This window comes from Eucyclogobius newberryi, unplaced genomic scaffold, assembly GCF_026437365.1.
Source record: "Eucyclogobius newberryi isolate DKJ021-1_F unplaced genomic scaffold, fEucNew1.0.hap1 SCAF_2, whole genome shotgun sequence".
In the NCBI taxonomy this organism is placed as follows: Eukaryota; Metazoa; Chordata; class Actinopteri; order Gobiiformes; family Gobiidae; genus Eucyclogobius; species Eucyclogobius newberryi.
In genome coordinates, this window is record NW_027315834.1 from 10,267,135 (window position 1) to 10,288,717 (window position 21,583).

A 21,583-nucleotide genomic window follows, 5' to 3' on the forward strand; every position below is an offset into this window, starting at 1 on the left:
TTTATTTTATCTTCATGCATGCTTTATGCAGACTTTATGTAGGCTTTGTTTAGGCTCTATTTAGGCTTTTTGCAGGCTTTATGTTAGCTTTATGCAGGATTTTTGAAGTCTTCATGTAGGCTTTATGCAGGCTCTACGTAGGCTTTATGCCGGCTATATCAAGGCTTTATGCAGGTTTTGTTAGCTTTATTCAGGCTTTATGTAGGCCCTATGCAAGCTTTATGCAGGGTTTATATAGTCTTTATTTTATCTTTATGCAGTCTTTATGCAGGCTTTGTTAGCTTTATTCAGGCTTTAGGTAGGCTTTATGCAAGCTTTATGCAGGGTTTATATAGTCTTTATTTTATCTTTATGCAGTCTTTATGCAGGCTTTGTTAGCTTTATTCAGGCTTTAGGTAGGCTTTATGCAAGCTTTATGCAGGGTTTATATAGTCTTTATTTTATCTTTATGCAGTCTTTATGCAGGCTTTGTTAGCTTTATTCAGGCTTTTATGTAGGTTTTATGCAAGCTTTATGCAGGCTTTATGTAGACTTTAGGCTTTATGTAGACTTTGTGTAGACTTTATGCAGGATTTATGTAGGCTTTATGCAGGCTCTACGTAGGCTTTATGCCGGCTATATCAAGGCTTTATGAAGGCTTTATGCAGACTTTATTCAGGCTTTATGCAGACTTTATTCAGGCTTTAATGGAGGTTTTATTCAGGCTTTAAGTAGGCTTCTTCTTTCTTTTGTGTTTGACAAAGCCTGCATGTAGTCTTCATGCAGGCTTTATGCATGTTTTATGCAGGCTTTATATAGGCTTTATGCATGCTTTATTTTGGCAGGCTTTATGTAGGCTTTACAAAGGCTTAATGAAGGCTTTTATGCAGGCTTTATGTAGGCTTTACAAAGGCTTAATGCAGGCTTTATGCAGGCTTTATGTAGGCTCATTGAATTTGAATTACAACGTTTTCCCCTTGTGAGCATATTAGTGCTTTAGGCAAGGCAAGTTTATTTGTAGAGCACATTTCATACACAAGGCAATTCAAAGTGCTTCACACAGCAGGAAAAATGCATTCAAATCACAAAGAAATTACAGAAACAGAAATACAATAAAATTAACTAAATTAGAAATTATCAATCCAACTGAATGTCTAAACTATTTACAGAGCATTTTTTGGCAAAAGAGAAAGTGGAAGGGGCGAGGTGGGTGTAACAGACAGAAGTATAACTGAATCCTCTGCATGTACTGCCAGGCCCTCCTTTTTTCAGCATATGTGTGCTCGCTGCCCTTTTCCTTCTGAAGAACTAGCAAAGTGGGCATTATAGTCACCACAGACGGAGCCTGGATGTTTGTATTAACTTTGCTTGTGTTCCCAGGGTCGGCCAGGCCTGTGTGGAGAGAGGGGCCCGCGGGGACCTCAGGTGAAATATAGATTGCCATTATCAGTTCTGAGTGAGAGCTGATCAAACACTACAGCGATAACGCGTCTAAATTAAAGTCACCTGTCCACTTAGAAGGATGAGATACACAGAATCATCAAATGTTTTCATTAATTTTCATTTTTTATTTTTCTACTTAAAACACATTTTACTTATTCAGTGAACTTAAATGTATTAAAATAGCAGTTCAATATTTATTATTGACCTCGTGATACCATTTAAATCTGATACACTATAAACGTAACAAAACAGAAAAATGTGATAAGAATTTTTGATGTCATGTTGGATATATGATGCAGTCCTAACAGCTGTCACTGATGCCTCAGGGTCGCCTTGGAGATGAAGGAGTCAGAGGTTTACCAGGAACTCCAGTAAGTTCTGAGAATCACATCATGTTCCATAACACCAATGTATTCTACACATGGAAGTAAAATAAGACCTGGAAGATGAACTAAACATGCCATCATATTGGTTTCACAAATAAAAACATATATTCCATGACTTCCTCAATACAAAATAGCGCAGACCAGTCAGCACATTATTGCGGCGAGAGCTGGGGGAGAGCTGGGGGAGCGCCGGGGAGAGCAGGCGGAGAGCCGGGAGAGAGTCGAGGGAGCGCCGGGGGGTGAGCTGGGGGAGCACCGGGGGATGAGCTGGGGGAGAGCTTGGGGAGATCTTGGGGAGAGCCGGGGGAGAGCCGGGGGTGAGCCGGGGGAGAGCTGGGGGATGAGCTGGGGGAGAGCTGGGGGAGAGCTGGGGGAGAGCCGGGGGAGAGCTGGGGGAGAGCTTGGGTAGCTGAGAGTAAAGCTAGACTAAACCTAACTTGAGCATTTTGAGCATTTACATTTTTTTAATAGTTTTATAATACACAAAACACAGCAGAACACGAGCAGTTTGATTCCTCAGAAACTGTATTGACACTCTAAGGGGGGGTTGTTCCCAGACTACCACTTGTCGGACACACACACGGACAGAGTCTTCTCCAGGTCTTATTATAGAGCCATGGTTCTACCTCATACAAAAATATTCCTACATTTTGCATTTAGGGCCCTCCTGGTTTAGCTGGAACTGATGGAGCAAGAGGAAAACCTGGCCTTAGAGGAGGAAGAGGCTCCGCAGGAGCTGAGGGTCCTGCAGGGCCAACAGGAACCCCAGTGAGTGAGCTTTCTCAGCCCTTTGCTTGATACCACAGAAAAAGAAACTGAAGTAGCAGTTATATATAAACAGTGACAGCTTTGACAGCCAATGCTGAATATATCATTTGTATTGTTGCTATTGACTGCATGTCCATCCATACACTGACCACAGAAATAACAGTATTTTTCACAGGGGAGTCCAGGGGCTGATGGACCGTTAGGAGCAGCAGGAGAGAAAGGACAAAAGGTTGAGCTGTCCACTTCTCTCACATCAAGGTGACTCTGCTGCATTAACACACAGCTCACTAAACACTGTGCCTTGTGTTACGCAGGGTCCCCCAGGCCCACCTGGAGAGACTGGACCACCAGGACCGGAGGGGACACAGGTATATGTAAATGTAAAACAAAGTATAAGGGTGTTTTCACATAAGCTTGGTTTAGGCCGACATAAATAAACCTTCGCCTCATTAGGCAATTAAAGTATAGGCCCATACTTCTATAGCTGATAATACTAATAATTAAAATAATATATGATATTAATCTTAAGGTAGATCTTCGGGCTTTGCTCAATTTAAAAGCATCTGAAAATGTCGGGACCACAGCCGTAGAAAATATGTGAACATGCCCTAAATTTAAGGCTCCATCCTCTGAAGACATTTACAGATCTGTTTCTTAGGGTCTGCCTGGTCCAACAGGGTCAGAGGGTCCTCCTGGACAGAAAGGAGAACAGGTACATTAATAATGATCACTGATTTTCCATGATAAGTAAAGAGTGTGTGTACTTTGTCCTGTATTGTGGCAGTAAATCTAACATAGTGGGCCATACTGTGCTACAGGGTGACCCTGGGCCAGGTGGGACACTTGGACCTACAGGGCTACCAGGAGAAAGAGGGCCAGAAGGACTCAAAGGCCCCCCAGGACCAACAGGACCGTTTGGTAAAGAGGTTAGTCGGCAGAAACAATTCTCAATCAATTTTGTCCGATTGTATTCATAGAGAGGTCATTGAAAAACAAGAAGTGAAGCTTGCCTAATGTAAAGGGTCCAACAACAGAAAATGCTCCTCTGAGTTTGGACTGAGGAAGCACATGTAGAGCTGGTGAACTCAGAGCGGCAACATGAGGCGAGGACTTTTAGGCATTTGAAAACAAAAAACTGAATTTAAAAAACAACTCTGTGGCGTACAGGGGCCCGTGAAGAGGAGAAACATGATCATATTTTACAAAGAGGGCATTGTAATAATCCAATTGTTTTGGATGGATCAAAATGTCTAAATGGCGACTTGAGAGTGGACTTATCAAGGCTAAATGCCTTCACTGTAACGTGAATTAAACTGAAATTCTGCATTTATAAATGGTGAAGAAATGTTTTTTCTGTAATATAATTGCACAAACGTGACATGTTGTGTTCATAAATAGTTTATAGAATGGACAGACTTTGGCACATAGACCTTGGCAGACAGTAACATCTTTACTCTGATAAAAGAAGAGGAGAATAATGGATTTGAAAAGGATAAATTCCTGTGCCGCTCGATGGTGGAGTGGACACGTGGCACACATGCCTGCCACGTGGTCGTTTTGATTCCGGCTCCGACAAACTGCAATGTCCTTCCCCAGTCTCATCCCCATTTCAGGCTACATGTCATGTCCAATAAAGCCTATGAGCCAAAAAGACAATAGGGTTAGACAATAAAATAATAAATCCCTGGGGTGAGACTGGTTCAGTACAAAAGTGACGGCTGCAGATGGAGGTGAGGATGGAGCTCTGGAGGGTTGAATGAGAATGTGCTTTACCTCTGTCTGTGGTACAAATGTGTGGAAGCCAAGTTGGATTAATTTTGTTGACTGTTTCCAGGGGGATGTTGGCCTTCCTGGTGTAAATGGAGACTCAGGTCCCAGAGGAGAGAAGGTAATGTAATAAATACATAATATCTTAATATTTGTGCACAAAAAGCCGATTATTGTTAGTTGATTGTGGACACATGTGTTTTTAGGGTGAGCCTGGACCTCGTGGTTTATCTGGCCGAGAAGGCCCCTGGGGGTCCCTTGGAGCAAATGGGGAATGGAGCCCTAAAGGCGAGATTGGGGACATTGGACTTTTGGTAAAAAGACCTCACTTTTTCAAACAAAGAGAATGCATGACATAAGAGCCGTGTTGCTCTGTGAGTCAAGCCACTGCTCATATTATAGTTTATTTGGTTGTTTTATCCTTCCAGGGTGAACCGGGGCTTATGGGAGATGTGGGACCCGCAGGCCTGCCTGGGGCACAGGTGAGACTGAATTGAGATGACTGCGTTGAATAAAATCCCTTTGCCAAGTCTACAGTTGTATCACAGCTCCACTGATCCAGGTTTACTATGACTCTGTTCTCTGCTGTTCTGTCTGGGTTCATATCAGGGCACCCCAGGACCACCTGGAGCTTTGGGACCAGATGGAATTCAAGGACTCAAGGTGAGTGAGAATAGCAAACATGAAATAAGTGATCATTCCAGAAAATACAAATCTGCCTATCCACAATAATAATAATTCTTACTTTTGGTCCAGTTCAGATTCAATCTAGACATAGCTGTTCTTCTGGCTTTAAAAATAACAGAGAATACCTACACATATTTTCAGTAAATGTTCTCCTTGGGTCAAAATAGCTCCCTAATGTTGTTGGCCATGAATGCAAAAAAAAGATTTTTAAAAAACTAACCTTCCTCAAAAAAAAAAAAAACACGGATTCTTTGTTATTCCTGTTTCTGCTTATCCTCTTGAAAATGAGCCTATTCCAATCTATTTCTGTGATGTTATTATGTACAGCCCCCCAAAAGGTCCCTGAAGTTAACACGTGCATTAGCATTTTGCACGTGTCATTGTTTACATGCTGAAGCAAATCCACATGCACGCACTTCAGAGATAATAGAGCTGGAAACCCTTTTTGCAGTCGAGCTTCAGCTCCTCTGATTAACTGTGCACGGCCTTCATTTTACTGCTGAGACCACAGGGTCCAGAGACTGAGACCTACCCGAGACCACAGGGTCCAGAGACTGAGACCTACCCGAGACCACAAGGTCCAGAGACCGAGACTTACCCGAGACCACAAGGTCCAGAGACCGAGACTTACCCGAGACCACAAGGTCCAGAGACCGAGACTTACCCGAGACCACAAGGTCCAGAGACCGAGACTTACCCGAGACCACAGGATCACAGGGTCCAGTGAGCGAAATTGACCCGAGACCACAGGGTCCAGAGACCGAGACCTACCCGAGACCACAGGGTCCAGAGACCGAGACTTACCCGAGACCACAGGGGCCAGAAACCAAGACCTACCCGAGACCACAGGGTCCAGAGACCGAGACCTACCCGAGACCACAGGGGCCAGAAACCGAGACTTACCCGAGACCACAGGGCCCAGAGACCACAGGGCCCAGAGACTGAGACCCACTGAGACCACAGGGGCCAGAATCCGAGACCTACCCGAGACCACAGGGGCCAGAAACCGAGACCTACCCGAGACCACAGGGTCCAGAGACTGAGACCTACCCGAGACCACAGGGGTCAGAAACCGAGACCTTCCCGAGACCACAGGGTCCAGAGACCGAGACCTACCCGAGACCACAGGGTCCAGAGACTGAGACCTACCCGAGACCACAGGGTCCAGAGACTGAGACCTACCCGAGACCACAGGGGTCAGAAACCGAGACCTACCCGAGACCACAGGGGTCAGAAACCGAGACCTACCCGAGACCACAGGGTCCAGAGACCGAGACCTACCCGAGACCACAGGGGTCAGAAACCGAGACCTACCCGAGACCACAGGGTCCAGAGACTGAGACTTACCCGAGACCACAGGGTCCAGAGACCGAGACCTACCCGAGACCACAGGGTCCAGAGACCGAGACCTACCCGAGACCACAGGGTCCAGAGACCGAGACCTACCCGAGACCACAGGGGTCAGAAACCGAGACCTACCCGAGACCACAGGGTCCAGAGACCGAGACCTACCCGAGACCACAGGGTCCAGAGACCGAGACCTACCCAAGACCACAGGGTCCAGAGACCGAGACCTACCCAAGACCACAGGGTCCAGAGAGCGAAAAAGAGACTTTTTCGGGTGTGGCCACTTAAGGGATGAAAAATAATCCATGCAGTGAACAATTAACAATATGTATTAAATTTTGATTCTGTCCCTGAATGGCTAATCCACATGTCAATCACAAACTCGAGGAGATGAATGCAGTACAAAAATACAGAGAAATATCATTCTGGACTTTTCCAGAATCCACATTACCTGGCACAAGATACATTATTTCAGAATGCTGTTCAGGGACTCTCAGCTCTACTCGGCCTGATGCCTAAAACAATTGCCAAATGCAAGCAAAAGTCCTGAACATACCGTCCTGTCCAATATCTGAAGAGTTGCCTCATCATTGAATCTATCCTGTCCATGTTAAAGCTGCCCATTGACCCTCAGACCAGATAACAGATATATAAAGTCTACGGTTCACGTGGTCTTTTCACAGAACTGAGCCTGGGTTGATTAGCTGTGATTAAGTGCAGAAAATGTGCTTTAATCAGTGATGTTTTTTTAAATGTTCTGATTGAGAGGAACTTCCTGCTGTGTGTTCACGGTCCCATTTTGTACCATCATAAATCACCTACAGCACATGTTCAATGGTCCTGACTGTGAGATGTGCTCTTTACTGACATATGCTTTACTTGTTTTACATTTCGGACATAAAGAGTTTTCTCTGTGTGAATTGGTGCTGTGTTATATATTATTTTACTTAGAAGTTTAATACAACATTCTTGTGATCTTGGACTATGCTGATATGTCTCTCACTCATAACTGACATTTTTAAATAATTTCTGTGTTTTTGTATTTGTATTGTGTCCTGGTTAAATAGAGGATTTAATGCATTTTGTGATTTATTGTGTAGCACCAATCCTTCAAAATACTCTTTATGGCTGAAATTTAAAACAAGCAAAGCAAGAAGCGCATATAGTCGAGTTCTAGTCATTATTTAATTAATTCTACTGTTTTCGTTTTAAGTGACGGTAAAAAAAGGTAGTATAATATCCATATCATTTACATGTCTTACCACGCCCTGGCATGGATGTTGTGGGACATGCAGATTTAGACTTGGTAAAGGTTTTCTCTTTTTGTTCAGGGGGATTCTGGCTCCACAGGGCTGCCTGGAGAGCCTGGTGCGGTGGGGCCTCAGGTCATTATCCATTCTTTTGGTCACATGAGGTTGTGTCGTGTACACGTACTGATAATTTTTTCTACAGGGAGCAGCAGGAGCGCAAGGAGTCAGAGGAGAGATCGGCAGACTGGGACCTCCTGTACGTGTCTGATACATGAATATTTCATTATTTATCTAAAAATACCACTGTTGCTGTCACTAAGGTTTAGACTGACCTTGGAGACATAAAGTTCTATTACAACAAAAATAAAACTAAAGTTGAATCTTGATTTCTGTGAGAAATAGTGTATAAATCTGTTTGTTTTGCCCCATAAGCAAGATTCTATAAATAAGTCTCTCTCTAGGGTCCAGTCGGTCAGCCTGGACCTCAGGGAGAACAAGGCGCTAAAGGGGAATCAGGACCACAAGGAGAAAAGGGAGAGGCAGGGCCTCGTGGACCATTGGGGGAACAGGTCTGTCATATGTACGGGTCATGTGTTCATGATGAAACCAGATGTGTACCAGAGATGTGCTAATGAGCTCTGCTAATGTCCAGGGAGAAGAAGGTCTACAGGGAATCCAAGGTCCTCCTGCCTTGCCAGGACTCGAGGTACACTTTTGTCACCATACAATTAGGGAAGTTAGTGGTAAAAATTATCTAATGTCGACTCTGGGTACAATAAAATGGATACATTTAGCGTGTAAAAGGTCATGACCTTTTGAAGCGTTGATTATCTCTGCAAAGCGTTGAACAAAAAACATTTTTGTCTGTTCCAGGGGTTGCCAGGTGAAACTGGAGCCCAGGGTCCAGCAGGACTCCCGGGAACTCTAGTAAGCGGCACATTACCTAAAGTATTTTGAAGAAAGATATTGACTGTAAATGATTCACACTGAATAAACTATGATTTGCAGGGTCCGACTGGAAGACCAGGGCCTGAGGGAAAACCAGGACTGAAAGGCGAAAAGGTGAGATAATTAGGTTTCAATCAGATTTGACTGACTTTTGTAAGTACATAATCTTGCTTCACTGTAAAATCTTGGCTGCTCCTTATTCTCACTATGAAATGATGATAATGATCAAATGCCACAAATGGCTTATTGCTCAGCTGGGCACTGGGTGGTCCCCACAGGGGGCCACAGCCCAGGCAGATGTTAGTAAATGCCTGTGGCCCAATCCAAATTAAAGCTCTACAACAGTGTTAGTTTCAGACTCTTCCAACCTTCGCCTCACAACACAGACATTTATGTTGATTTATAATCTAAAGTCATAAGAACATTTACAGACTCTGATTGTGAGTTCTGTTTCTCATCCTGAAGGGAGACGATGGAGAGACTGGTCCACCTGGAAAAGCAGGTCACATTGGAAGGAGGGTGAGAACAAAAAAACGAAAAAAGTGGTGAAAAAAGTGGTGCTTGCTTTGTGTAAATGTGTAACAAATGGGTGCTGCATAACTAGCCATCTGGAACCTTCATCAGATGAGGCTTAAGTGTCTCCTCAGTCTGTCACAGGCGTACGTAGCACTCACTGTATGTTTAGAAAATAGAAACCTGTGTATGTTGCCATGGAACTACAGATTGAAATTACTATCTTTGATACAAACTTGCTACTGCCATCTTGAGGACAAAAGCCGCATGCTCACTGTGGGTTTCAACAAAATGTAAACAAATATATCCTGCATCTCATCTCCACAAATTTCAGTGGACACGATTGGCAACTAGTTAAATAAAATAGAAAATAAATGAAAAATAGGGCAGATTTCTGTGAAGCACTAAAACTCTAAACTGTAAATATCAGGTAATTGGAGTTATTCCTTTCTGAATTATATGAGGATATTTGAGAGGAAATGTCTTCTGTTTTTGAAAGAAATGAGATACAAATTAGTGGCTGTGATTGGTAGGAGGGGCTTCCACAGCGGGGAAATTTATATCCAGTAAGTCAGCTAGTTTCACACTCGTACAGCCTTTCCCAGTACCACGTTTAAGGAAATGAATGTGAATAATATTCACATTCATTCATAGACATAGCAGGTCATATTATGACCTGCTATGTCTATGATTAAACCAGGACTAACATGTTCCAAGTACAAATATAGGATAATACAGTATAAACCTTGACTGCACTCCTAACCAGTTCTAAACTACTCTCCACCCTCAGCAGATAATCATCTCAGTGCACCAGTAGCACAAAACCTCTGCTTTGTGTTAGAAAACCTGTATTTCAGCTTATTAAAAAGAACCCCAGCACTTTCTGCTTCAGTTATCCTCTTCAAAACCCAAACGTTTGAAGCTTTATAAAATGTAAAATAGAACCACTAGAGTTTCCACATTTGTACAGAAATCTGCCCTTGTGCTTGTCGTATATAAGAGTTGAAATATCCTGAAAGTATTGGCTGCCGTGCGCGTGACATGCATTAAACATAAGCTTCTGCTGCCTTTCATTGAAAAACATGGCACTGATCCGGTCCACAGGGGAAACGAGGTAAAGCCGGCGTCCGGGGTAAGAGAGGAGACAGAGGACCAAAGGTGAGAGCACACCACAAAACGTCCCTTCGACAAACCAACCGTGATCTGGACGATACAGACTCTAAAGGCGTGTTCACATTTTCCTTTTTGGTCCTAGGTTTAGCCCAGGTTCAGTCCAATGTAGACTTTGTTTGGTCTGTTCTAGTCCCAGTTTTATCCTGGTATAGTCCAGTTTTAGTTCCGTATTAAGTACCATTTAGTATTAGCATTTTATAACAGGCATTATTAAATTCAAATGAAACAAATATTTTTTAAATCTTAAATCTTTAAGTTTTACCTTAAAGTGACGTATGACGTATGGTTTTCACGATTGTCTAATATTGACTTTATTTGTTGTATTTATACCTGGTGTACATATAGATTATAGTTTTACACCAATCGAGTAGGTATTTGTTTAGAAAACGGTGAAGAATTTCTAGAAAATGACAGGAAGTGACATCACACCAGGGACACTCTTCCCAAACAAAGTGTATGCATAATTTACACAAAGAAACAACTTTTTTGACTCTCTAAACATTACTTCAACAAAATAAAGTTGCTTTCATATATTTTTATTTGTCAAATAAAAAAAAGAAAGAATTGTTTTTGCCCAGTGTTTGCAGGGTAATTTCCTAGTGTGATGTAATCAATCACAAATTACAAACTGGAAGTGAAATTATAAAGCTAAAAAATTTGCTATTCTGTGTTTTTTTTTTTTTTGTTGACCACTAAAATAATAATTTCTACAAATCACATGAAGTCAGAGGATGAATTGAGACTTTTAGACTAATTTTGAGCAAAGAATGTCCAACAAACTAGTAAAAATATTTAACTAAATCAATTATTTTAAAAGTCTAAACCGCTCTAGTTTGTATTCTGCATTCAAGACGTATTAGTTGACTGAATACTTCTAAATGCTTTATGTGTGTTAACCAGGGCCAAAAAGGAGACACTGGATTGGTGGGGCTTCCAGGATGGCCCGGTTTCATCGTAAGTTAATTTCATATTATTGTCTCAAACTTCAGTATTTTAGTGGTTCCCTGCACCATGACATAATCTTCACATTTAAATGATAGTGCTACTCAACGTTTTTAACAAACAATTGCCATTTAAAAAAAAAAATATTGTGTTATATGAATAATAATAATAATAATTTGCTGTTTAAACACATTGCATTGGAACATCAAATTGGAAATAAGTTAAGGAATAAATACAGCCTTTTAAATCCTGACTGGCAAACTGACTACAACAATAGAAGAGCCTATGTATTTTAATAACTTCAGGTCAATATTAAATTGAATCTATTTTGATTAAAGAAATGCATTTCTTTTGTGTTTTCTCTCAAAGGGAACCCCTGGGTTACATGGGGAGCCGGGGGATCGGGGAGAGAAGGGGAAAGAGGTTGGTGCTGAAATGTGTTGTGTTTGCAGGGTAACTTCCTAGTGTGATGTACATTACTCACATCACTAGAACCTAAACGTATATCACAACATACATTTTAGATCTACAAACACTGGAGATGTTTTTACCTTCTTGACTTTTGGCTGTTTAACTGTGAGCCATCTTCAGAACTGTCACCGAACAGTATCTGACATGTAAACGCTGTGTGTTTTATTAAAATCCCACTCAAATTCACAGAGAAACAAGCCTAATGAGGAACTGAATTTCGACGGAGCTAAATGCAAAGATACGTGAGTGGCATGTGCGATACCGTGGTCAGCATTTTATTACAAGCCCCGACCCGCAATAAAATGACCCGCAGGTCAAAAGACAAGCCGTGCATCGCTAGTGTGCACACATTTTCTGTTTCAAATACTAAAGAGAAGTTGTATTGACTTAAAACATCCAAAACAAGTCATGATCACTACATTTACTATTGGTATATACTCTCAGCTTGTGAAACGATATAGGACGTATAAGATGATCGGTTTATAAAACTCATGATTTAAATACTGATTGTGTTTTCAACAGTAGCTTCTTCTTTTCAGGGGGAGAAAGGAGAAATGGGGCTGGACGGACCTCCGGGGCCAGAAGGGCCCAAGGTAAATAGTAAAAATTACTGTTGTGGTCAGAGCTAAAGACTGTTCCCACTTGGGCTCATTTGCTAAACAATGTATAATTATTTATTTATTGATTGTATTTATTTTTTTATTTTTTCTAATTACATCAGGCTCTGTCAATTCACCCCACACACACGCGACCATCAGCCCAGCCTACATTTACCATTGTTTTGTGCAACTAGATTCACACAATCATTTTAGAATAGAATATAAGGGATTGTTGTAGAATAGTTGCTAATCAATATGAATACTGAATACGGATGGTAAAATATCTGCTTAAAATGTCTTCTTCCACTTTTCTGTGCATTTGCTCCACAAAAGTGAGAGAGACTTCTGTACTGCAGCCCATGATTAACCAATACATACAAGCGTGTGGTGTCTTATCTTAGCCCCATCTCTGTGATGTTTGTAGGGTGTCCGTGGTGATCCGGGGTTGCCAGGTCCAGTGGGTGCAAAGGGAGAACAGGTATTAATAACCGTATATATTTAAAAACAAAAACAAATCTATGTCTGTTTAATCATTTTTGTGGATGTTTTTAGGGAAACATTGGTCCGCCCGGGTCGTGGGGAACACCGGGGATGCCAGGACTGCCGGTACATTTGATCTCACTGCTTTGGAATTGCTTACATTACATAACACTATATATAAATGATGCATACTAATTTCAGCCCTACACAGGCTACACAGTGTGTGTAGCCTGTGTGCTGTATGCGATGATTTACATGTAGGCTTGTATTGCTGTAACAGATGGCAAAATTACATCTTTTCCTATTGTCACATATGAACAGTTTGTGTCCTTGAAGGAGCAACAGATGTTCACTTGCTATAAAATGATCCAGAAAAATATATGACAATCGTTCTAATGTTCTTTTTTCCTGTTTCAGGGATCGTTTGGTCTGAAGGTACGTTTGCCTCAACAGTGAAATTACATATTGCCTTCTGCTCCGTCTTGACTATACAAAGTTTCTATACATATGTTTTCAATTCCATCTGTATATCTGATGTACCGTGTGCCATGGCGACAGGCGTGTGTGCATCACTCATGTAAATGCGTTTGTGGGTGCAGGGTTTGAAGGGCTTCCAGGGCCTGCCTGGTGTGCCGGGGAGGCCAGGCTACCCAGTAAGTGGCATATGCTCCAAACACAGCTCTAGAGTGAAGCTGCATTGTGTCTAATGCTTTTTACTGTTTATGTTAGGGTCCTCCTGGGCGTCAGGGGCCTCCAGGGACATCGCTGAACATGACTCTAACACAGCTGAAGGTTTGTGTTGCAGCATCACTGTAAGACTCTGCTCTACTGCTCACATACAGTATGCGATCCTACTTTTAGTCTTAGTTGAAATAATGTGAGGAGTTATTTATGATTTGAGTTTGATACCAAATGCAACAAATGTCCTTTGCCTCCTTCCTATGATCAGGACCAGGTGTATCAGTCGGACAAACCAAACCACTCCTTGCTTCAGTCTCTGCTGGAGTCACTGCAGCTGGAGCTCAGGCTCATCCTGGACCCTCCCGACGGGAGCAAGGAGCGGCCCGCCACCACCTGCCTGGAGCTGTGGCTGTGTCACCCAGACTACACCAGCGGTCAGTAACACAACACCAGCACGGACAACACGACTACACCAGTGGTCAGTAACACAACACTAGCACGGACAACACGACTACACCAGTGGTCAGTAACACAACACCAGCACGGACAACACGACTACACCAGTGGTCAGTAACACAACACTAGCACAGACAACACGACTACACCAGTGGTCAGTAACACAACACTAGCACAGACAACACGACTACACCAGGGGTCAGTACCACAACACTAGCACAGACAACACAACTACACCAGTGGTCAGTAACACAACACTAGCACAGACAACACGACTACACAAGCGGTCAGTAACACAACACTAGCACAGACAACACGACTACACCAGGGGTTAGTAACACAACACTAGCACAGACAACACGACTACACAAGCGGTCAGTAACACAACACTAGCACAGACAACACGACTACACCAGTGGTCAGTAACACAACACTAGCACAGACAACATGACTACACAAGCGGTCAGTAACACAACACTAGCACAGACAACACGACTACACCAGGGGTTAGTAACACAACACTAGCACAGACAACACGACTACACCAGTGGTCAGTACCACAACACTAGCACAGACAACACGACTACACCAGTGGTCAGTACCACAACACTAGCACAGACAACACGACTACACAAGCGGTCAGTAACACAACACTAGCACAGACAACACGACTACACCAGTGGTCAGTAACACAACACTAGCACAGACAACACGACTACACCAGTGGTCAGTAACACAACACTAGCACAGACAACACGACTACACCAGGGGTCAGTACCACAACACTAGCACAGACAACACGACTACACCAGGGGTCAGTAACACAACACTAGCACAGACAACACGACTACACAAGCGGTCAGTAACACAACACTAGCACAGACAACACGACTACACCAGGGGTCAGTAACACAACACTAGCACAGACAACACGACTACACAAGCGGTCAGTAACACAACACTAGCACAGACAACACGACTACACCAGTGGTCAGTAACACAACACTAGCACAGACAACACGACTACACCAGTGGTCAGTAACACAACACTAGCACAGACAACACGACTACACCAGTGGTCAGTAACACAACACTAGCACAGACAACACGACTACACCAGTGGTCAGTACCACAACACTAACACAGACAACACGACTACACCAGGGGTCAGTAACACAACACTAGCACAGACAACACGACTACACCAGGGGTCAGTACCACAACACTAGCACAGACAACATGACTACACAAGCGGTCAGTAACACAACACTAGCACAGACAACACGACTACACCAGTGGTCAGTAACACAACACTAGCACAGACAACACGACTACACCAGGGGTCAGTAACACAACACTAGCACAGACAACACGACTACACAAGCGGTCAGTAACACAACACTAGCACAGACAACACGACTACACCAGGGGTCAGTAACACAACACTAGCACAGACAACACGACTACACAAGCGGTCAGTAACACAACACTAGCACAGACAACACGACTACACCAGTGGTCAGTAACACAACACTAGCACAGACAACACGACTACACCAGTGGTCAGTAACACAACACTAGCACAGACAACACGACTACACCAGTGGTCAGTAACACAACACTAGCACAGACAACACGACTACACCAGTGGTCAGTACCACAACACTAACACAGACAACACGACTACACCAGGGGTCAGTAACACAACACTAGCACAGACAACACGACTACACCAGGGGTCAGTACCACAACACTAGCACAGACAACATGACTACACAAGCGGTCAGTAACACAACACTAGCACAGACAACACGACTACACCAGTGGTCAGTAACACAACACTAGCACAGACAACACGACTACACCAGTGGTCAGTAACACAACACTAGCACAGACAACACGACTACACCAGGGGTCAGTACCACAACACTAGCACAGACAACACGACTACACCAGGGGTCAGTAACACAACACTAGCACAGACAACACGACTACACAAGCGGTCAGTAACACAACACTAGCACAGACAACACGACTACACCAGTGGTCAGTAACACAACACTAGCACAGACAACACGACTACACCAGTGGTCAGTACCACAACACTAACACAGACAACACGACTACACCAGGGGTCAGTAACACAACACTAGCACAGACAACACGACTACACCAGGGGTCAGTACCACAACACTAGCACAGACAACACGACTACACCAGGGGTCAGTAACACAACACTAGCACAGACAACACGACTACACCAGGGGTCAGTAACACAACACTAGCACAGACAACACGACTACACAAGCGGTCAGTACCACAACACTAGCACAGACAACACGACTACACCAGGGGTCAGTAACACAACACTAACACAGACAACACGACTACACCAGTGGTCAGTAACACAACACTAGCACAGACAACACAACTACACAAGTGGTCAGTAACACAACACTAACACAGACAACACAACTACACAAGCGGTCAGTGACACAACACTAGCACAGACAACACGACTACACCAGGGGTCAGTAACACAACACTAGCACAGACAACACGACTACACAAGCGGTCAGTGACACAACACTAGCAGACAACACGACTACACCAGGGGTCAGTAACACAACACTAGCACAGACAACACGACTACACAAGCGGTCAGTGACACAACACTAGCACAGACAACACGACTACACCAGTGGTCAGTAACACAACACTAACACAGACAACACGACTACACCAGGGGTCAGTACCACAACACTAGCACAGACAACACGACTACACCAGTGGTCAGTAACACAACACTAGCACAGACAACACGACTACACCAGTGGTCAGTAACACAACACAATGAGATGCAGTTCTTCTGTGTCACTATCAGCGCCATCAGAGCTTTCAAACAAGGACTGTTCATATTATTATTAGGGGCACCCTGCCAGACTTTGTTCAGAAAAACATCAATTACCTACTCACATTTTCTGAAGGAAAGTTCTCGACTCAGTGACTAACTATATAACTTCAAAAAGATCAATAAACCAGAATGGTTTTGTGTGATTTAATTAAAAAAAAATATCAAAGCAATTGATTATACATTTTGGTTCCACAGGCCGTGCTTGGGCTCAATTTAGTTAAACGAAACGCAGGTATTGAAAAGTAAGGTTTGATTAATTCTCAAATAAAGGGAAATCTGAACTACTTTTAAGCCAGACTGCAGTTTTCAGCCACTTTTGGATTGGTTTTACGTGTTTGTTGAAAAGTCCTGGAGACTCAGACGTGGATCAAGCCCCTCTCTGAGCTCTTAGGGTCCTTAGAGCCGTCCACTGACCTTTTATAGGGTGCAGGGTTTAGGTGGGGGAAGGGCCCCTGGAGGTCAGACCAAGAGTTTTTAGTGTCGAAGGTCCAGAGGGAAGAGAGAGTTTAGTTTAGTTTAGTTAAGTCTTTATTTGTCTGGGACCATGTACAAAACCATTCATCTTCAAGAGAAAAGATGATCTGCACCAGATTTAGCTCCTGCTACTTTCCATCTGCAGGGCCTGGGCAGGTGAATACATACAGGAATAAAAGCACACATTTCATTACAATTACAACACGTTACATTTCATGATGAACTCAGTGGCCAGGACAAGTCTCGAGAGTCATGGGAAAGGACAGAGCAATATGAACAGCAATGGACTATATCACATGCATTTACATCTAATAACCGTTCACACTCACATTCAAACACTTGGGGTGAGTTAAGGGTCTTGCACAAGAACTCAACAATCTGCAGGTTTCCATGGCTGAATGCTTCTAATAACTTAGCATCAGCATTTTCTTTCATTTCCACAACCGTAATGTGAATATCGAGTGGATGTTTCTTTGACCAGGTCTTTTCTGGTGTATTTTTAAGGCAGTTGAGTCACAGAACCGTCAGACCACTGTTCTCAATGAACGGATTAGGGCCGAACGAGGCTGAGAGACATTCAGAGACGTCTAGTGAAATAAGCAACTAAACTTTGCAGCTTTCCTTAAAAAATACAATGCAATCAGAAAACCACACTTTGGAAAGCATAGATCAATGTGCAGTGTGGCAATGGCAATGTCTTCTGTCATTAACACTGCCTAACTCTCCTGCGCAGGCATGTATTACATCGACCCTAACCAGGGCAGTGCGGGGGACGCTCTTCTGGCCTACTGCAGCTTCTCTGGACACTTCACACAGACCTGCCTCCATCCACGGGATCCACAGGTACGGCCGGATCTGGCAATAATGGTGGTGATCCCTAGATATAGAATGTTTACAGTATCATAGACTTTTAAAATGAATAAAAACACATGGGTTTGTTGCAGAGAAGAGGAAACTACAGAATATAATAGTCTGCTCTTTTTCATTGAAGTACATTTGGCTGAATGCCACTGTAATCATTTCACAAAAGGGCTGTCACCACGTTTGCAAGGCATATGACAAGTACTCACGTTTTTAGAATTACTAGTTTGTTTGTTTGTTTGTTTGGTTGATCTTTATTATAGTTTTACATCAGTCAAGTTGCATTTTGTGAGGAAAATTTAAAATAGCTGAATTGTAAAACAGAATAGAAACACAATTTACCGCGGTACACAGAATTGACAAATTTTCTGACTGTTTAAACAGTCAGTATTAATATGTGTCAAATTATAACTTTTTTTTATGATGGATATGGGTTTTTGTCAGTGCTTGGTAACAGTTATGGAATTGCCTTTATAAAATGTCACATCTGTAGCTCATGTTCAACCAGGTAGTAACACTAGTAACACTATAAAATAAATTATAACTGTCAAACGTGGCAAAATGTAGAATCTTAAATATAATTATTAATTATGTTGTTAGTGAATGTATAGTCTTATCTATTTCAACTCATATTTTACCACCTCCATAATACTGTATGTACTTGAACTGAGTATTTACTGCATTAGCTTTTGTTTTGACGTTCCTCCCTCCTGTAAGTGGACAGTGGAGCGTGCTGAGACAATATCTTAAGTCACTTTCCTGTGCTGCAGCTGCCTATGAAGGCCTGGATGGAGGACAGCACAGAGGAAGGCTCGTTTCTCTGGCTCAGCAGAATGGATCGGGGTTTTCAGGTTTGTACCCCGTAGCAAACGATTCAATCCCAAAAAAACATTGATTTTTCACCACTTGAAACTTCTTGTGTTCTCTTTTCTTAAAGGGGAATTATCTTTGTATTGGTCCTTTCATTATGTTAAATTGAAGTCTTTGAGGTTCAGACCACTTTATCTGTTATTTGATAATGTTCTCATCAAAAAATACCTGAAGCAGCGTTTAGCTTCAATAGCCCTCATTCATTCACTTCCAAAAGCTACATTCTTAATCAATGAGTCATTCAATATTTATTCTTCCATGTGTCATTACTTTCACAATATTACAAAACAAAATCAAAATATCTGAACAAAACCACACCACCACATGAGACACATGACTGACAAGGAGCCTGATGAAGACCTCAGCTCAGAGTCCAGTTTAATTAAGCGACATCTCATGATATATTGCTTACAAACTATTTAATTGCTGGTATACATGTCCATTCAATTTATATATATGCATTTTTATTATTTCATTGTTCCATTGTTTTATACATATGCTTCAAAAGTACAATTGTGTGTGATGTTTTGAATTCATTGTCTAAGGAATTCCACAAATGTATTCCCCTAACGACAAAACCTTAGAAAGAAGTACGTGCAAAAGGTACACAAAATTAATTTGTTTGAATGTGTTCTGGCACCAACTTATTCTTAATCTTCCACATGATCTATACAATTTTTAACGAACAAGATCTACGAATGTTAGGATCTTCCACTTAACATTAGTGTGGTGTCTTGGACCGGTTTATAATTCTTATGGCTTTCTTTTGGAGCAGGTATCGTCGGCCAGTAAAACGTTTGCATTGCACAATACAATATACAAAATATGGAACTATTTGAGACGAATATAACTGCAATAGTGCATTCTCATCCAACATATATGGATACCAATACATTTACTTATTTTCTTCTTTATGTAATCAATGTCTAAAATTCCTCCCAACATTTTTATTTCTGAATCATTTTCTATTACTACATTATCAATATTAATTTTTATATTCTCCTCATATTTTCTTGTTCCAAAAATAATGTATTTAGGTTTTTTTTCTGTACTCTCACAAATATCATTGATAAATAACATAAACAGCTTTAGCCCAATTACAGAACCTTGTGGAATACCAGATATGACAGTTTCCCAATTAGACTGAGACAGACCGATCTTAACATCGTCAGGGGTAGACCTCAGATCACGTTCTTCTTTGATACCAGCTAATGGTCGACTTTAACAAATGTGTCATTGCCAGTTCGACTATCCTGGAGCCAGCGTGGTGCAGTTGCGCTTCCTGAAGTTACAGAGCAGCACCGCAGTCCAGAAGCTCACGTACTCCTGCCACCCGGGACACGGCCTGGGACAGGCCGGCCGAGACGTCAAGTTTCTCACAAACACTGGGAAACAGAGCTACCTCGGACAGCTCAGTGACTGTGAGGTAGACAAAGACACCCTTCTCTGTTTAAGATGGTAGAATGAAAAACTACCAGTTATTAATACTTGAAATACTAACCGCTCTTAGTAGAACCCGAAAGTAGGCTTACTCAATAATTTAACTGGGTGATAATACTGGCAATTGATTTAAGTTGATGCAATTCAGCAGACAACATGTATCATTTACAAATGATGTTATTAGTATTTATTTTTTTTATGTTGTCAACATAAAGTTGTTGTTGTTGTTGTTTTATGGCGGTTGGCATCCAATTGTTGCATTACCGCCAGACTTTATTCCTCAGTAAAACTGAAATCAGTGATGGAAGAATACTTTGAAAATGTATTTAGTTACAGAATCCGGAATACCTGCTTTATAATTAAGTTAAATAAAAAAAAAAAAAAATGACACATATTTCGATACATGGTCCAAACAGATAACTACTGTATTGGTGAATTCTGAATACTTTGACTACTTTCATGGAGTTGGGATTAAAACAGTTTGTTCTGTATTTATTTATCACTATTAGCGCATGATATAACGTACACGAGAGCACCGTAAGAGTGGCGTCTTCTTTTTTATGATTAATACAGTGCAGTTTGAATCCAAAACTGCATGATCAAGTACTGCTATGTATGTCTATGATTTTAGGAAAGTAACTAAAATGAAAGAGTAACTACCGGTACTGTCAAAAATGACCATAGTAATAGTATTCTTTGGGTTCATGTATTCAAGAGGTATGTTAAAACAAACGTAAACTAGTACATGTCAGAAATGTGTCATGAAAAAAGTACAAAATGTGATTTGAGTCAGTGAAATCGACCGTGTTTGTGCGTTCAGCCGGCAGAGGAGACGGGCTCAGTCGTGCGCGAGGCCATCTTCGAGTTCGAGGACCTGCAGCTGCTTCCTCTCAGAGACGTGGCTCTGATGTCGAGGGCGAACTCCACGCACCGCTTCAGCTTCACCATGGGACCGCTCTGTTTCAGCTAGAGACCGCACAGGACTCGCCGAGAGGAAACGCACCGCTTCGTCAGGCTCGGACCGCATCCACACCGAAGTCCTTCACGGTCACACAAATGTACAAAAGATCAGCTGAAGACATAAAATGTAATAAAATGCATCTCATCCTTATAGATCTTAGAAATAGGACAAAA

The 21,583-nt window shown here is 42.3% G+C and overlaps 2 protein-coding genes and 1 long non-coding RNA gene across 3 annotated transcripts; all 3 read left to right on the top strand.

Moving 5' to 3' along the window:
- Positions 1 to 2,493: 2,493 nt before the first annotated feature.
- LOC140366965 (uncharacterized) lies at positions 2,494 to 11,673 on the top strand. The gene is made up of 17 exons (XM_072453230.1): positions 2,494 to 2,576; positions 2,891 to 2,944; positions 3,395 to 3,494; positions 4,411 to 4,464; positions 4,550 to 4,657; positions 4,772 to 4,825; positions 4,953 to 5,006; positions 7,709 to 7,762; positions 7,830 to 7,883; positions 8,089 to 8,196; positions 8,280 to 8,333; positions 8,501 to 8,554; positions 8,636 to 8,689; positions 9,041 to 9,094; positions 10,193 to 10,246; positions 11,162 to 11,215; positions 11,656 to 11,673. Exons 1-17 carry the CDS (start codon positions 2,494 to 2,496, stop codon positions 11,671 to 11,673), a joined length of 1,065 nt encoding a protein of 354 aa, XP_072309331.1.
- Positions 11,674 to 12,211: 538 nt separating this feature from the next.
- On the top strand, positions 12,212 to 12,906 carry LOC140367220 (uncharacterized). Its single transcript, XR_011928110.1, has 3 exons — positions 12,212 to 12,267; positions 12,698 to 12,751; positions 12,826 to 12,906. It is a non-coding gene; the product is annotated as an uncharacterized lncRNA (long non-coding RNA).
- A 428-nt stretch (positions 12,907 to 13,334) lies between these two features.
- LOC140366969 (collagen alpha-1(II) chain-like) lies at positions 13,335 to 21,446 on the top strand. Its single transcript, XM_072453235.1, has 7 exons — positions 13,335 to 13,406; positions 13,483 to 13,545; positions 13,703 to 13,868; positions 18,012 to 18,121; positions 18,910 to 18,990; positions 20,253 to 20,435; positions 21,270 to 21,446. The coding sequence occupies exons 1-7, from the start codon at positions 13,335 to 13,337 to the stop codon at positions 21,417 to 21,419; spliced, it is 825 nt and encodes a 274-aa protein (XP_072309336.1). The 3' UTR covers positions 21,420 to 21,446.
- The last annotated feature ends 137 nt before the right edge of the window (positions 21,447 to 21,583 follow it).

Bases quoted from the DNA above. Each gene is read 5' to 3' on its own strand.
- LOC140366965 (XM_072453230.1), top strand. From the start codon at position 2,494: ATGGAGCAAGAGGAAAACCTGGCCTTAGAGGAGGAAGAGGCTCCGCAG. The intron at 8,690-9,040 runs GTGAGATAATTA...CTCATCCTGAAG, and splicing joins CAGGACTGAAAGGCGAAAAG to GGAGACGATGGAGAGACTGG. The intron at 10,247-11,161 runs GTGAGAGCACAC...TGTGTTAACCAG, and splicing joins GAGGAGACAGAGGACCAAAG to GGCCAAAAAGGAGACACTGG.
- LOC140366969 (XM_072453235.1), top strand. From the start codon at position 13,335: ATGCGTTTGTGGGTGCAGGGTTTGAAGGGCTTCCAGGGCCTGCCTGGT. The intron at 13,546-13,702 runs GTTTGTGTTGCA...TCCTATGATCAG, and splicing joins TGACTCTAACACAGCTGAAG to GACCAGGTGTATCAGTCGGA. The intron at 13,869-18,011 runs GTCAGTAACACA...TCTCCTGCGCAG, and splicing joins TCACCCAGACTACACCAGCG to GCATGTATTACATCGACCCT.